Here is a 14383-nt window from a genome sequence, read left to right as displayed (position 1 = left end):
CTCCTAGGAAGTTCTCATTTAGGTTCCTGATTCTAGTTCACAGGTGCGTTCTAAATGATTTTCTCCATTGTTTTCTTCTTCCTCTTCTTTCTTCTTTCCTCCTCCTCCTCCTCCTCCTCCCCCTCCTGCTCCTCCTCCTCCTCTTCCTCCCCTTCCCCTTCCCCCCCTTCCTCTTCTTCTTCTTCTTTCTTCTTCTCCTTCCCCTTCCCCTTCCCCTTCCCCCTCCTCCTCCTCCTCTTCCTCCTCTTCCTCCTCTCCCTCTCCCTCTCCCTCTCCTTCTTCTTCTTAGATGGAGTCTCACACTGTCCGGCCTGGAGTGTAATGGCATGATCTCAGCTCACTGCAACCTCTGGCTCCCAGGTTCAAGCAATTCTCCTTCCTCAGCCTCCTGAGTAGCTGGGATTACAGGTGCCCGCCACCACGCCTGGCTCATTTTTTGTATATTTAGTAGAGATGGGGTTTCACTATATTGGCCAAGCTGGTCTCAAGTTCTTGACCTCGTGATCTGCCCACCTCGGCCTCTCAAAGTGCTGGGATTACAGGCGTGAGTCACTGTGGCCGGACTCCATTGTCTTTTTCTAAAGACAACAAGAATGACCCCCTTTTGGGTACCATGTTTGGTTTCCAGTTTGGAGGTGCATTCTAAACGGTCTTCTCCATTGTTTTTTCTCCCAAAATTTAGCACAACTGGCTTGCCTGCACATTCGCGTGACTGTCATTTTTGTACATAAATGAGAGACTGAGCTCCTCAGCTCTGAAGAGAAAGGGCATTTTGTTCCTCCCAGCTGAAAGGCACCCTGGGTGACTAGGAGCTGAGTTGCAGTGTCTGGGGGATTCATCCCTTGTGATGTGCAGTGGCCCTACAGGGACCCCCCCCAAAATAGTTTAAAAAGATTTGTCCCGGAAACGTGTATAAGAGCTGACCAGTTGGCATTTTGAGGCCTGTCAGAGGTGCTAGATCTCTGGAGAGAGAAACTAAGACAGGTAAGAGGGTGGAGACGACTCAGCAGTGAAACACTGTGGAGTCCTGCCTACAAACAGTACACCAATCCACCACCCAAAAAACCCCTAGGCCACAGCTCAGTTCCAAAAAAAAAAAAAACCGGGTACACAAATAATCTAAGAATGAGGAAAGACAAGGAGAAAGGTGCCTCTACTTGCAAGTGTTTGCGTAAAATGGAAAAGTTCAAGAGCATGCCAGCGTTTCTAGTACTCCAGCTGGTTACCAATTACAGTCTGTTGTGCACATTTTAAACCGATGGGAAAATTGTATCATTCAGAGCCCAAAGGTCAACCTGCAACTACAGAGTTTCTAAGTTCTCTATTTCTCTGTTTTCTTTTCTGCCTGCTTTAAATCTGCTATTACTTTTCTACTGAGATAAAAACCACAGTTTGGGCCGGGCGCGGTGGCTCACTCCTGTAATCCCAGCACTTTGGGAGGCCGAGGCAGGTGGATCACGAGGTCAGAAGATAGAGACCATCCTGGCTAACACAGTGAAACCCCTCTCTACTAAAATACAAAACATTAGCCGGGCGTAGTGGCGGGCGCCTGTAGTTCCAACTACTCGGGAGACTGAGGCAGGAGAATGGGGTGAACCCGGTAGGTGGAGCTTGCCATGAGCCGAGATCGCGTCACTGCACTCCAGCCTGGGTGACAGAGAAAGACCCCATCTCAAAACAAAACAAAACAAAACAAAACAAAACAAAACAAAATACCACAGTTTGGATCTGATGTACACCTTATATGTGTTGATTGATGTCTTATGCCTCCCTAAAATGTATAAAACCAAGCTGTAGCCCAATCATCTTGGGCACATGTTCTCAGGATCTCCTCACGGCTGTGTCCATTGGTCACTCATATTTGGCTCAGAAAAATCCTTGAAATATTAAACAACAACAACAACAAAAGGATATTTGGACTCAAAGTCAAAACGCCTTTCGATCTACTCCTGCATTCCAGGGCTCCATCCTCCCTTTTCTGTTTACATTGTTATGTGATGTTCTTGTTTATATCACGGATATCAGTCAAGATAAATGCCTTTTGTCTCATTCATTATCATTGTCAATAAATATATATCAATATTGCCTTGAGGAAAAACCAATAACAAAAATAACTACGTATGTGTATATGTGACTTCAGAAGAGTGAAACCTGGAGTTTGCCTTCTGGCCAACAGCCCTTAGAAGATGGGCATGTCCTGCCCTAGAACTGAGCCACTTACCTGTTCTCCATGGAGGTATTGCAGAGGAAAATGTGGATAGCAAGCCCATTGTTAGACTTTATGTCTCCAGCTCCACACAAGGTGTGCAGGCCCTGGGAGAGAGCCACAGAAGAGGGAAAGGTTAATGTGAATGATGCCCAAGAGGCAGCCCTTCCGCTGGTCCCTGAGGGTCATGAGGTACATTTCTACTAGGGTCTTCCCTTTGGGACCAGTGGGACATTTGGAATCCAGGCAGCCTCTGAGGAGCCTGAATTACTGACTCATGTTTGGTAGTTTGTGGTTTACCCTAGTCTCCAGCCATGGCCTAAATCTGGATTGTCTCAGTGGCTATATCAGAAGAATTTACAGAGCATCAGTTCATTACTTGGTATTTTATCAATTTGATGCTTGACATCAACTGGAAGAAGAGATTCTGTTGGAGGTACCATCAGGCATCTAGGAGGCTTGGGGAGGAAGGCTGCAGCATCAGGGACCAGTTAATGCCCCTCAAGTACATTCCACTATGGGCAGCCCTCTGCTTATGAATAGGGTCAGCCTAATCTCTCTGGAACAGGGCAGAGGACTGCATTCTGACAGACTGTAATTCTCTCTGCTGTGTGACCAGATGATCCACAGTGCAAGAAACCTTAACACATGGGTTTTCTCAAAAGAGCCCTCAGCCTCAAACCTGCAGATAGAAAGCCAAAAGGAGGGAGCTCTGTTCCTCCAGATAGCTACAATTCACACAAGAAAGGAGATGGGGGTATCATTTTGTATTTTAACTCAATTTGTAAGTTTAGGGTGTATTTAAGTGAGTCTACGCAGGGTTTGGAGCATTTACTAAAGATGAGAACTTCAAGATGTTTCCAACAATTTGTCCTGTGGCTGGGCACTTGGACTGTCCCTAAGTAAGCCATGGGCTGAGGCTGGTCTGCAGAACCCTCCACTGGTCTCTTTGAGTCCCACTTCTTTAGAGCTCCTTTCTCCTCTCCCCAAGACACTCTTTGCTCTGGGCAGTTATTCCAATACTCCCGGGACCTATAACTACCAAACAGAGCTTCCAATCAGCATTGTACTAACTAGAGTTGCCATGCTGAATTGACGCCATTCTAGCCCAAGCATCTACTTCAGGGAGATCATGAACTTGGATGGGAAATATTTTATATTTACTTCTGCTAATCTCTGAGTGAAATTTATCATTTCCTTCAACTAACATGAATGTAGGCAACAAATCACAGTGGTATTAGAGGCGCTTGTAACTTTATCAATGATAAAAGTCATGGATATCACATTATAGTCGTTATAGATTCCTCAAAATATATTTATCTCATACCATAATTATTAGATGTTTTCCATAGATATTATGATTTAGCACATTACCAAGAAAGCATATGAATGACTATAAACCAAATCAAATTTGCTTTTAATAGTATTTTTATCATTATATTTCAATATCATGAGCTTCTTTGTAATTTTATATAATTTATTTTATACATTCATAAACAAAGACATCATCAGACTATCAAAGCGAGCAAAATGATTAAAAGCCCCCGTTCTAGCCAAAAGAAAGGAGCTTAAGTAGGAAAATGTTCAATTGCCATTGACCTTTCTGAGATATAAATAGTTCATGAATACCCTTTGGTGTCAGGGGCCATATGGTTTCTGTAAGTAAGACATCCCTCTGCCAGCCCCCAAAGCATACGCAGGTGGTTTTGTCTCTGCTGCCTCCTGATAGGGCTGCTTCTGCCTGGCATTCAGCCTGCAAATGGTTGGCTCTCTCACCACAGAAGAGAGGAGAGCAGTAGGAAGGCTGTGGATGGGACTGACTTACACTCACAAAGTCTACTTTCTTCTGAGATGCTTTTGGAATCTCAAATGGTTTCCATCTAAGCTGGAAAAAAAATACACATACAGAAAAATTACTTCATAAGGGTAAACCATAGACCTTCTAAATAAATAGCATCAATTACATAGAAAAGAAAGGACAGCTACCCCCTCTGTGAGGCTCTACTTGTGATTTTGTTATTTTAAAATGATTATCCATCATTTCCTTAAAGGGAATCTGTTAGTGTGTATGTTATTTGTGCACGTGCACATGCGCTTGTGTGTGTTTAAAACTAAATGAATATAAACTGCTTTTGTTCCTTAGCACTTTAAATTATAAAAACAAAAGAAAACCATTGCTTCCTCTTTTAGAAGCTATTTGTTTCTTTTAACATTTTGCTCAGGCACATCAGTGAGTTTTGACTGATGCTGCTTTTCATGCTATTTATAATCAGGTCCCTTTCCTGTCATGCCAGCCTCTCTGTGTGGGCTCCTGACACTGCAGGGGAAGGTTCTACTTCTACTTCAAGCCCTTAGAGTTCTAAATTACTTTTTTAAGAGAACGAAAGAGCACCCAGCTGAGATCTGATTTGGTAAATGCAGTACCAGGTTCAGCTGCTTTACCAAACCCCACGTTTGTCCCTAGGCTGCCTGACAGTTCAGTTTAAATCACAACAATCTTTAATTTAACAATGAAATGATCTAAGGAAGAGGGGAGGAAAATCAGCAGGTTTAGGCCCTTCTTGAAGTGTCAGCCCAGCGCTTATTAATCAACCTGGCGGCAGGCCTGACTTAGCCAGGCTGGCAGCTGATAAGTCCAGCTGCCACATTTCATGGAGCGACCTGCACCCTGAGGACTAGCTCCAATGGCTGCAGCATCTGGTCAAGGTGGGCATGGCAGGACCTCCATCAGGTCATAGGGCTCAGTTCATTCTGTATTTCATGGAGGCAGCCAGATGGGAAAGGAAACAGCAAGTGGAAAAGGCAGCCCTGGGATTACTCTACCTCTCTGATATAAACAGTCAGGCGGCAGCCTTCATTTCTTAAAAGCAAAGCAGGATGGTTACATTCTAAGATACTTAAAAAGGATGTAAAATGTTGATTTGGGAAACAGTGCTGAAATCATGCTTCAGAAAGAAGGAAATGCTTTAGGACTAATTTCATTAAGGATGGTATCTCTTAGGGGTGTAATAGGGGGACCTGAGGGCAAGGATCTAGGAAATGGTTTCTCAACCTTGGCACTACTGACAGTTTGCACCAAATAATTCTTTGTTGTGGGGAGGTTTTCTGTGCATTGTGGGATGTTTAGCATCATCCATGGCCTGTCTCCACCAGGCTCCAGTGGCATTCCACCAGGTTGTGTCAACCAAAAACGTCTCCAGACATTGCCAAACATCATTTGGGGGGGAAATTTTCTCCCAGTTGAGAACCACTGACCTAGGAGGATATTTCTCTGACATCAGGAAGTGCCACAGCTAAGCATTGCTGGATTTTTTAGGGGAAGTTCTGGTCTACCACTAACCATTACCTGCTGCTTCCTTCTATAGTAACAGAGTATTTATACTCAGGAACATTGTTAGGAAGACTATAATACCTAGAATCCTAGTTTCAGAAAGAAAATCCAGAAAGAGTCATCTTTCTGGATTTCCCAGTAGAAGGGATTTAAGTATCAGATCAATGGTTGCCTGGGTAATCTTTTAGCTCTATCCAGAGATTCTCAATCCTGGCCACCCATGAGAATCACATGGAGAGCCTTCGAGACCAAGACCAAATTAAATCAGAATCTGTGAAGGTAGGGCCCAGACATAGATATTTTATAAAAGTTCTTCTAATGTGCAGCTAGGATTTAAGAATCAGCACACCCAATTCAGAGGTTCTGTGATTCTTGTATTGATGAACCAAGCATCACACTCAGAAAAGTCCACCCAGTCAACCAACCAACCAACTGATCAATCAACTAAATTCTAGCATCTTGGGCCATATGTGGCAGTGACAATGCCAGTTACTAAATGGCAAGAATGATTAATTAGTACAAGTCTAAGGATTTATAAATCTAAGGAAAAAAGTGACCAAGAAAAAAGAAGAAAGAGCAAGGGGAAAGAAAGGAGAGGGAGAGGGAGAGGGAGAGAGAGAGAGAGAGAGAAAGAGAAAGAGAAATCCCAGTATCTGGGGATTTCCTGCCTGGTTTGTTGTACTGGGACGATACCTTTGTACATCTGCCTGATGTTAAAATACCTGTGGTAAGGCCAGGGGTGGTGGCTCATATCTGTAATCACAGCATTTTGGGAGGCCAAGGCGGGTGGATCACGAGGTCAGGAGTTTGAGACAAACCTGGCCAACAGAGTGAAACCCCATCTCTACTAAAAATACAAAAATTAGCTGGGTTTGGTGGTGTGCACCTATAATCCCAGCTACTTGGGAGGCTGAGGCAAGAGAATCATCTGAACCCAGGAGGTGGAGGTTGCAGTGACCCAAGACCTCACCATTGCACTCCAGCTTGCGCAACAGAGTGAGACTCTCAGAGAAAACAAACAAACAAACAAACAAACAAACCTGTTGTGAATAGAAACAAAGTCCTGGCCCTCAGAGAAGGGGTTTGTTTTCTTTGAGTGGAAAAGACTGAGTCAGAGAGAATGGTGGGTTGACCAGTTCAGCTGGTCATTTTTCAAGGTCTTCTGTAGCACATTAGCTCTCAAGTCATGAGAAGAGAGAACCTGGAGTGGTGGATGAAAATGCAACTACATTTCATATTGAGGAGAGCATACCTTCAATAGGCCCACAATCTGGAAGAAGCAACAAGCTTGATGAACCTTCTCTAATGCAAAAAATGATCCCCACCAAATGACAGAGATGGTATACGGAGAGGAGTCATTTATCTGTTGGCCCTGATGGCAGAAGATTATGCAGAGTCTATATTCAGATCGTACTGGGCCTGTATCATGAAGGATGATAAAATTCCCAAGGTGGTTCTAATAAACTCAGTACTCACAAGAGAAAGCAGAGATTTTGGTTGGAGCTCTGATGTTATATTTTGGTAAGTGTGAGGAGGGAGATTTGAGCAGAGGATTAATAGGAAGAGTCCATGGAGTGCATGATAGAAACATCTATTAAAGCCAGCTGCAGCTTCATTGTATGCTGTGGAGCAGTAACTCTCTGATCCTAGGTCAAACCAAAAGGACAGTGCACTGAAGACTTGGTTTTTGCTACTGTCTCTCTTCCCATTTACTCTGTGATCTTTAGGAAAGCTATTTTCTCTCTCCAAATTTTGTTTTCTTCTTACATATAACAACAGGGTGCTGGGTGAGAACTATAGTTCCATAATTCTCTCCAGAGAAGAACCTCTGAAAGAAGTAAAGGATGCTTGCTGACTGATTTAGTCCTTGTTACGGGCTAAATTGTGTCCTCTTCCAAATTTGTGTGTTGAAGCCCTAACCTCCAGTGTGACTATGTTTAGAGATGGGTTTTAAGGTTAAAAGATATCATAAATGTGGGGCCCTAATCTGATAGGATTGATGGCCTTATAAGAAGAAGAGATCTCTCTCTCTCTGCATGCACTCAGAGGATAGGCCATGTGAGGATACAGTAAGAAGGACTGTCTTTAAACCAAAAAGGAGCCCTCACAAGACATCAACCTGCTAAAACCTTGGACTTGGATTCTCAGTTTTCAGAACGGTAAGAAGATACATTTCTGTTGTTTACACTACCCAGTCTGTGGTATTTTGTTATGGCAGCTTGATCAGACTAATATAGTCTTACAACTTTTCAAAATAGTTTATTTTATTTATACTATATACTCTTGTTAAATAGTTTCTTGTATATAGAATTTACTTATTAAACATTTCAAAAACAATAAAATTAATTGTAACACCCAAGCAAAAGGCTTGATTATAGTAGGCGTTAATATTTGTTGAATGACTGAATAGATGAAAAAATCTAAGGCACTAAGAACATTGCTAAGAACAAGACTAAAGCAAATTTTTGAGATCTTTTTTTTTTCTGGGATGGAGTCTCGCTCTGTCACCCAGACTGGAGTGCAGTGGCGCGATATCGGCTCACTGTAACCTTCATCTCCTGGGTTCAAGTGATTCTTCTGCCTCAGGCTCCTAAGTAGCTGGGACTACAGGTGTATGCCACCACGCCCGGCTAGTTTTTGTACTTGTAGTAGAGACGAGGTTTCACCATGTTGGCCAGGCTGGTCTCGAACTTCTGACCTCAGGTGATCCACCTGCTTTGCCCTTCCAAAGTGCTGGGATTACAGGCATGAGTCACTGTGCCTGACCTGTGAGATCTTTTGGAAGTCAAAATAACATTCAGGCAATAGCTAGAAAACCAAATATTTCTAAAAGTCCAAAGGTGATTTTTAAAATGTCAGTTCTTCATACATGTGTGAAATCATCACTTCCATATCTTTTCTTTTTTAAAAAAACTTTTTTCCAATCCTGCTACTTCTGTAGATCACTTCTATATCTTTTCTGACTTTCTGTTCAATTGTTCTATCAACAGTTGAGAGAGGGGTGTTGAAGTCTCCAACTAAAATTGTGGATATGTCTATTTATCCTTTTAGTTATATTATTGCTTCACATATTTTACAACTGTATTCTATGAGTTCTATTGGAAGATAAACTTTTACTTGCTAGAAATGAGGTGGTCAAAAATAATTTGAAAGCATCTTTAAGGGTGTCCAAAGTTAGAATTAAAAATTATTTAAGATTACCAAAGAGGAAGACAGAATTGGTGTCAACATTTGATGATCAAGATTCAAAATTCATGCTCAGAAATGAAAAGGAAATATTAGATAATTAACGTAAGTATTTCCAGTTAGAATACTGGGAGTTGAACTAGATGATCCAAGTATCCCTTTCAAAACTGTGATTCTTTAATTTACTGAGATTCCCTCCAAATTTCCCATGGACTCAACTAGATTGGATGACCTGAGTACTCTCAACAACACTGGCTGAGGATAGACAGACATATCATTAGAAGTCAGTACCACCTATCTGAGAATTTTGAAGTAACTTCTAGGTGAAATAGTCATCATAATGTACATATTAGTCTGTTCTCACATTGCTATAAAGAAATACCTGATACTGGGTAATTTATAAAGAAAAGAGGTTTAATTGGCTCACGGTTCTTCAGACTGTACAGGAAGCATGATGCTGGCATCTGCTCAGCTTCTGAGGAGGCCTCAGGAAATGTACAATCATGACAGAACGTGAAGCAGGAGCAGGCATGGCTTACATTGCGGGAACAGGAGTGAGAAAGAGAGGGGGGAGAGAGAGAGAGAGAGAGAGAGAGAAAGAGAGAGAGAGAGAGAGGTGGGAGGTGCCGCACACTTTTAAATGAGCAGACCTCATGAGAACTCACTCACTAGCATTAGGACAGTACCAACACGGATGGCGCTAAACCATTCTTGAGAAACTGCCCCCAAGATGTGATCACCTCCTGCCAGGCCGCACCTCCAGCATTAGGGATTACAATTTGATATGAAATTTGGGTGGGAACACAGATCCAAACCATATTATTCTGCCCTTGGCTCCTCCCAAATCTTCTGTCCTTCTTACATGTCAAAATATAACCATGCCTTCCCAGCCGTGCCCAAAAGTCTTAACTCATTCTAGCATTAACTCAAATGTCCAAAGTCTCATCCGAGACAAGTTAAGTCCCTTCCACCTATGAGCCTGTAAAATATAAAATAAGTTAGTTACTTCCAAAATACAATGGGGGTATAGACATTAGGTAAATACTCCCATTCCCAAAGGGAGAAATTGGCCAAAACAAAGAGTCTACAGGCTCCATGCATGTCTGAAACACAGCAGGGAAGTCATTAAATTTTAAAGCTCCAAAAAAATCTCCTTTGATCTCATGTCCACAACCAGGGTACACTGGCATGAGGGGTGGGCTCCCAAGGCCTTGGGCAGCTCCACTCAGGTGGCTTTGCAGGGTTCAGCACCTGCAGCTGCTCTCATGGGCTGCCACTGAGTGCCTATGGCTTTTCCAGGTGCATGGTGCAATCTGTGGATGGATCTACCTTTCTGGAGTCTAGAGGATGGTAGCCCTCTTCTCATAGCTCCACTAGGCAGTGCCCCAGTGGGAACTCTGTGTGGAAGCTCCAACCCCACATTTCCCCTCCACACTGCCCTAGTAGAGGTTCTCTGTGAGCACTCCGCCCCTGTAGGAGGCTTCTGCCTGAACATTTAAGTTTTTCTGTACATCCTCCAAAATCTAGTTGGGGGCTCTCAAGCCTTAACTCTTGTATCCTGTGCACCTGCAGTCTTAACACCACATGGAAGCTACCAAGGTTTATGGCTTGCACCCTTTGAAGCAGTACTTGGGTCCCTTTGAGCCACAGGAGAGCTGGAGCAGCTGGGATGCAGGAAACAGTGTCCTGAGGTTATGCAGGGTAGCAAAGCCCTGGGCCTGGCCCACAAAATCATTCTTCCCTCCTAGGTCTCTGGGTCTGTAATGGGAGGAACTGCCCCAAAGGTCTGTGAAATGCCTTTGAGGCCTTTCCCACATTGTCTTGGCTATCAGCATTTAGCTCATTTTATTTATGTAAATTTCTGCAGCCTGTTTGAAATCTTCTCCCGAATGGCCAGGCTGCAAAATTTCCAAACTTTTACACTCACTTCCCTTTAAATACATGTTAAAATTTAAACATAAGTTCAAATCTAAATTTATTTTTAAATGTAAGTTCCAACTTCAGGCCACTTATTTGCTTATGCATGTGGGCATAGGCTGTTAGAAGCAGCCTGGTCACATCTTGAATGCTTTTCTGCTTAGAAATTTCTTCTACCAGACACCTTAAATCATCATTCTCAAGTTCAGAGTTCCACAGATCCCTAGGGCAGGAGCACAATGCAGTCAAGTTCTTTGCTAAGGCAAAACAAAAGTGACCTTTGTTCTAGTTCCTAGTAAGTTCCTCATTTTCATCTGAGATTTCCTTGGCCTGGACTTTATTGTTCATATCACTATTGGCATTTTTGTTTCAACAATTTAACAAGTCTCTAGGAAGTTCCAAACTATCCTTCATCTTCCTGTCTTCTGAGCCCTCCACACTCCTCCAACCTCTGCCAGTTACCCAGTTCCAAAGTCAAGTCCACATTTTCAGGTATCTTGATAGCAATGTCCCACTCCTTGGTACCAATTTTCTTTGTTAGTTCGTTCTTGCACTGCTATAAAGAAAGACCTGAAACTGAGTAATTTGTAAAGAAAAGAGGTTTGCTTCGCTCATAGTTCTGCAGGCTGTACATGAAACATAGCAGCTTCTGCTTCTGGAGAGGCCCAGGAAGCTTTCAATCATGGCAGAAGGCAAAGAGGGAATGAAGCATCTCGTATGATGAAAGCAGGACCAAGAGAGAGTGGGGGAGGTGGTTGCATAATGGGGGTGGATTTCTCACAAATGGCTTAGCACCATCCTTTTGGTGCTGTTCTCCTGACAGTGAGTTCTCATGAGATATGGTCATTTAAAAGTGTGTAGCACCTCCCTCCTCTCTGTCTTGCTCCTGCTCCTGCCATCTGAGATGCTTTGCCACTATGATCAGAAGCATCCTGAGGCCCCTCTCAGAAGCAGAAGCCACTATGCTTCCTGTACACCCTATAAAACTATGCGCCTCCTTTCTTTGTAAGTTACCCAGTCTCAGGAATTTCTTTATAACAGAATGGACTAATACAATGTATAAATAGTTGTTAGCAGAGAGATCCAGGGTAATTTGTGGTGGTGAGTTTCAGTCCAGACTAAGAAAGATAGGAATGATTAAAATAAAACAGTGGCTCACTTGAATTCTTCAGAAACTTTGGAAATTTGAGGAAACAAAAGTAGCATGAATTATGTGGAGAGAAATCAGGTTTTGGTTGATCCACTGGAGTTCTTTGAGGCGATAGGCAAGAGTATAGGTAAGGAGGATCCAAGTCACTGTAATTTAGATTTCTAAAAGTCTTTCAGGCCAAGTGAGGTGGTTCACGCCTGTAATCCCAGCACTTTGGGAGACCAAGGCGGGCAGATCACCTGAGGTAAGGAGTTCAAGACCAGCCTGGCCAACATGGTAAAACCATGTCTCTACTAAAAATACAAAAATTAGCCGGGCATGGTGGTGGGCACCTGTAATCTCAGCTACTTGGGAGGCTGAGGCAGGAGAATCGCTTGAACCCAAGAGGAGGAGGTTGCAGTGAGCTGAGATCACACCACTGCACTCCAGCCTGGGTGACAGAGCAAGGCTCTGTCTCAAAAAACCAAACCAAACCAAACAAAACAAAACAAAAGTCTTTCATGAGGCTACAAATGAAGATGAACCATCAAGGATAAAAACTTGGATTCTCATTTGACTTTGCCCTTGAATATAAACCTAAGAGCTTTAAATCCATTACCTAGCACCTAGCACAGTGTATAGAACATAATAGTCACTCAATAAATATTTGTTGGATGACATTTAATTCTCACAACAATTCTCTGAGGCTACCTATGATTATTATCACTATTTTAGAAGTGAAAAAACTGATGGTTTAGAACAGTTAAATTTTCTCTACTAAGAACTGATGCCAACACTTTCTCAGCCCCTCTTACTAACCTACACCCTGAGCACTTTGATCTTAGCCTGTCTTGACCTGTTTCCCAAATTATTCCTGATCTCCTTGGCTCCTAAACCCAAGCTTTCCCTCCTTTTAATGGTCTTGTACCTGGTCTTCCAAACTGACCTTTGTTTACTGTTCCTCCAGTGCTGAATCACCCTGGCCAGTCTGATTCCTGGGACACCAACCCTGGTTAGGTCCTTCAGGGTCAACATTCTTGTCTAATCCCCTTATATTAATTCTTTCAAACAATATTTATTGAACCTCTCTGTGTGCTGCATTTTATGCTCGATGCTGGAGGTGAACATGACATTGTCTCTTCCCTCAGGGAATCCATTACAGAAGATCCTGGAAATGTGAAAACCTCATGATAGAAAAACAAGGAAGTGGATCAGTGCAAATAACTTTGGAAGAGAAACGTAAATAGAAATGTTCTCTCAGGAATAAGTCCTGGCACAGGGCCTATTTAACATTCTTATATATGGAAAATAAGAGATATAAGCAATGAAATCATCTGGTTTGCAGACAGCTCCAATATCTTTGCAAGAAGTGAAATGTAAGTTGATGGAGATGAACTGTAGAAAGAGCTAGCAAGCTGTCCAAAAGGGTTGAGCAGGGGAATGTGCACTGCAATGCTGGAACACACCACTGATTGAATTTAGAGAAATGCAATCTAGTTTATTTACAGAATGATAGGATCTGAACTGTTAGGGAGTAAATTCAACAAATACTTGCGATTCTATTTGGAAGAAGCCATGTACTGGATACTGCAGATCAGATGAAGATGATAGAGCCATAGAACCTTAAATACTCTGAGAAATTGAAAGGGCGTAATGAAGAAAGTATTACTTAAAATGAATCATAAATCATGAGTGGGATTTAGATGGGTGAATATTTGTGAAGAAAGAACAGGAAATCCCAGGTAGATAAAAGAGCATCCAGCATGAAGGCAGGAGAACTTAGGGAGTTGTCCTGGAATGACGATGGTTTAGTGTGACTGATAGGTAGGGGACATGGAAGGGAGTGGAGAGTCTGAAAGTCTGTGACAGTGAATCAGAGCTCTTGATCTCTTATCTTGGAAGCCTGCACTGGATTGGCTGGGCAGTGGAGGGGGTGGGTGGTAGTTAGATTTAAAGATTTTTGAGATGATACTTTAGCATGCTGATTCTGGCAGCACAGTGTGGGATAGGCAGGGGAACACATATGAATCGGGTAGAAGGTCATTATAATAGTCTAGATAAGAAGAAATGAGGTCTGAACCAGGTGGAGGTAGGAAAAGAAAAAAGGAACCAGAGAGATCCTGAAAGCACACTCTACAGCAGAATTTCATAAAGTGTGGTCCAGCACCAACCTGCATGGGAATCATCTGGGGAGACTCCTGAGTACCACTTCAGACCTACTGAACTAGGATCTCTGAGGAGCAAGACTGAGGAATCTACATTTTCAACAAGTCCCCTGGTAACTCTTATGTATACTCAGGCATCACCATTCTGTGGACTTGGCACCTGATTCAGTGTAGTGAGCTAGCAAAATCCTCTATTGCTAAAGGAGTTCCTCCTGTTAGTACGTCCCACTTGGTTATTTCTTATCAACAACAACTATCCCTTCATCTCTAAGGCAAAGAGAATCCAAAAGAATGGGAATCCTTAGTTGATATTTGGAGGGGAAAAAGAAGCAGAAGGAGAGAATTATGGGCTAGATTGTGCTCCTCCTCCAAATTCATATGTTGAAGTCCTAACCCCCTGTATTTCAGAATGTGACTTTATTTGGAGATGGAGTCTTTACAGGAATAAT

General features: G+C 42.7%; 1 protein-coding gene across 4 annotated transcripts in view; it reads right to left on the bottom strand.

The window, feature by feature from the left end:
- HGD (homogentisate 1,2-dioxygenase) overlaps nt 1–14383 on the bottom strand; it is a 55299-nt gene that overhangs the window by 21282 nt on the left and 19634 nt on the right. For 2 of the 4 annotated variants that reach the window (XM_017891293.1, XM_017891280.1), the window contains exons 5-6: nt 4038–4091; nt 2222–2313 (exon numbers count right to left, since the gene is read on the bottom strand). In XM_017891293.1, the coding sequence (XP_017746782.1) occupies nt 2222–2313; nt 4038–4091 (146 nt within the window). Of the gene's footprint in view, nt 1–2221; nt 2314–4031; nt 4092–14383 lie in introns of all 4 variants that reach the window. The other 2 variants (XM_017891285.1, XM_017891271.1) reach the window with 1 other exon arrangement.

This window comes from Rhinopithecus bieti, unplaced genomic scaffold, assembly GCF_001698545.2.
Source record: "Rhinopithecus bieti isolate Rb0 unplaced genomic scaffold, ASM169854v2 scaffold_759, whole genome shotgun sequence".
In the NCBI taxonomy this organism is placed as follows: domain Eukaryota; kingdom Metazoa; phylum Chordata; class Mammalia; order Primates; family Cercopithecidae; genus Rhinopithecus; species Rhinopithecus bieti.
Note: the sequence above shows the minus strand (reverse complement) of the source record. Positions and strands in the feature narration are given on the sequence as shown.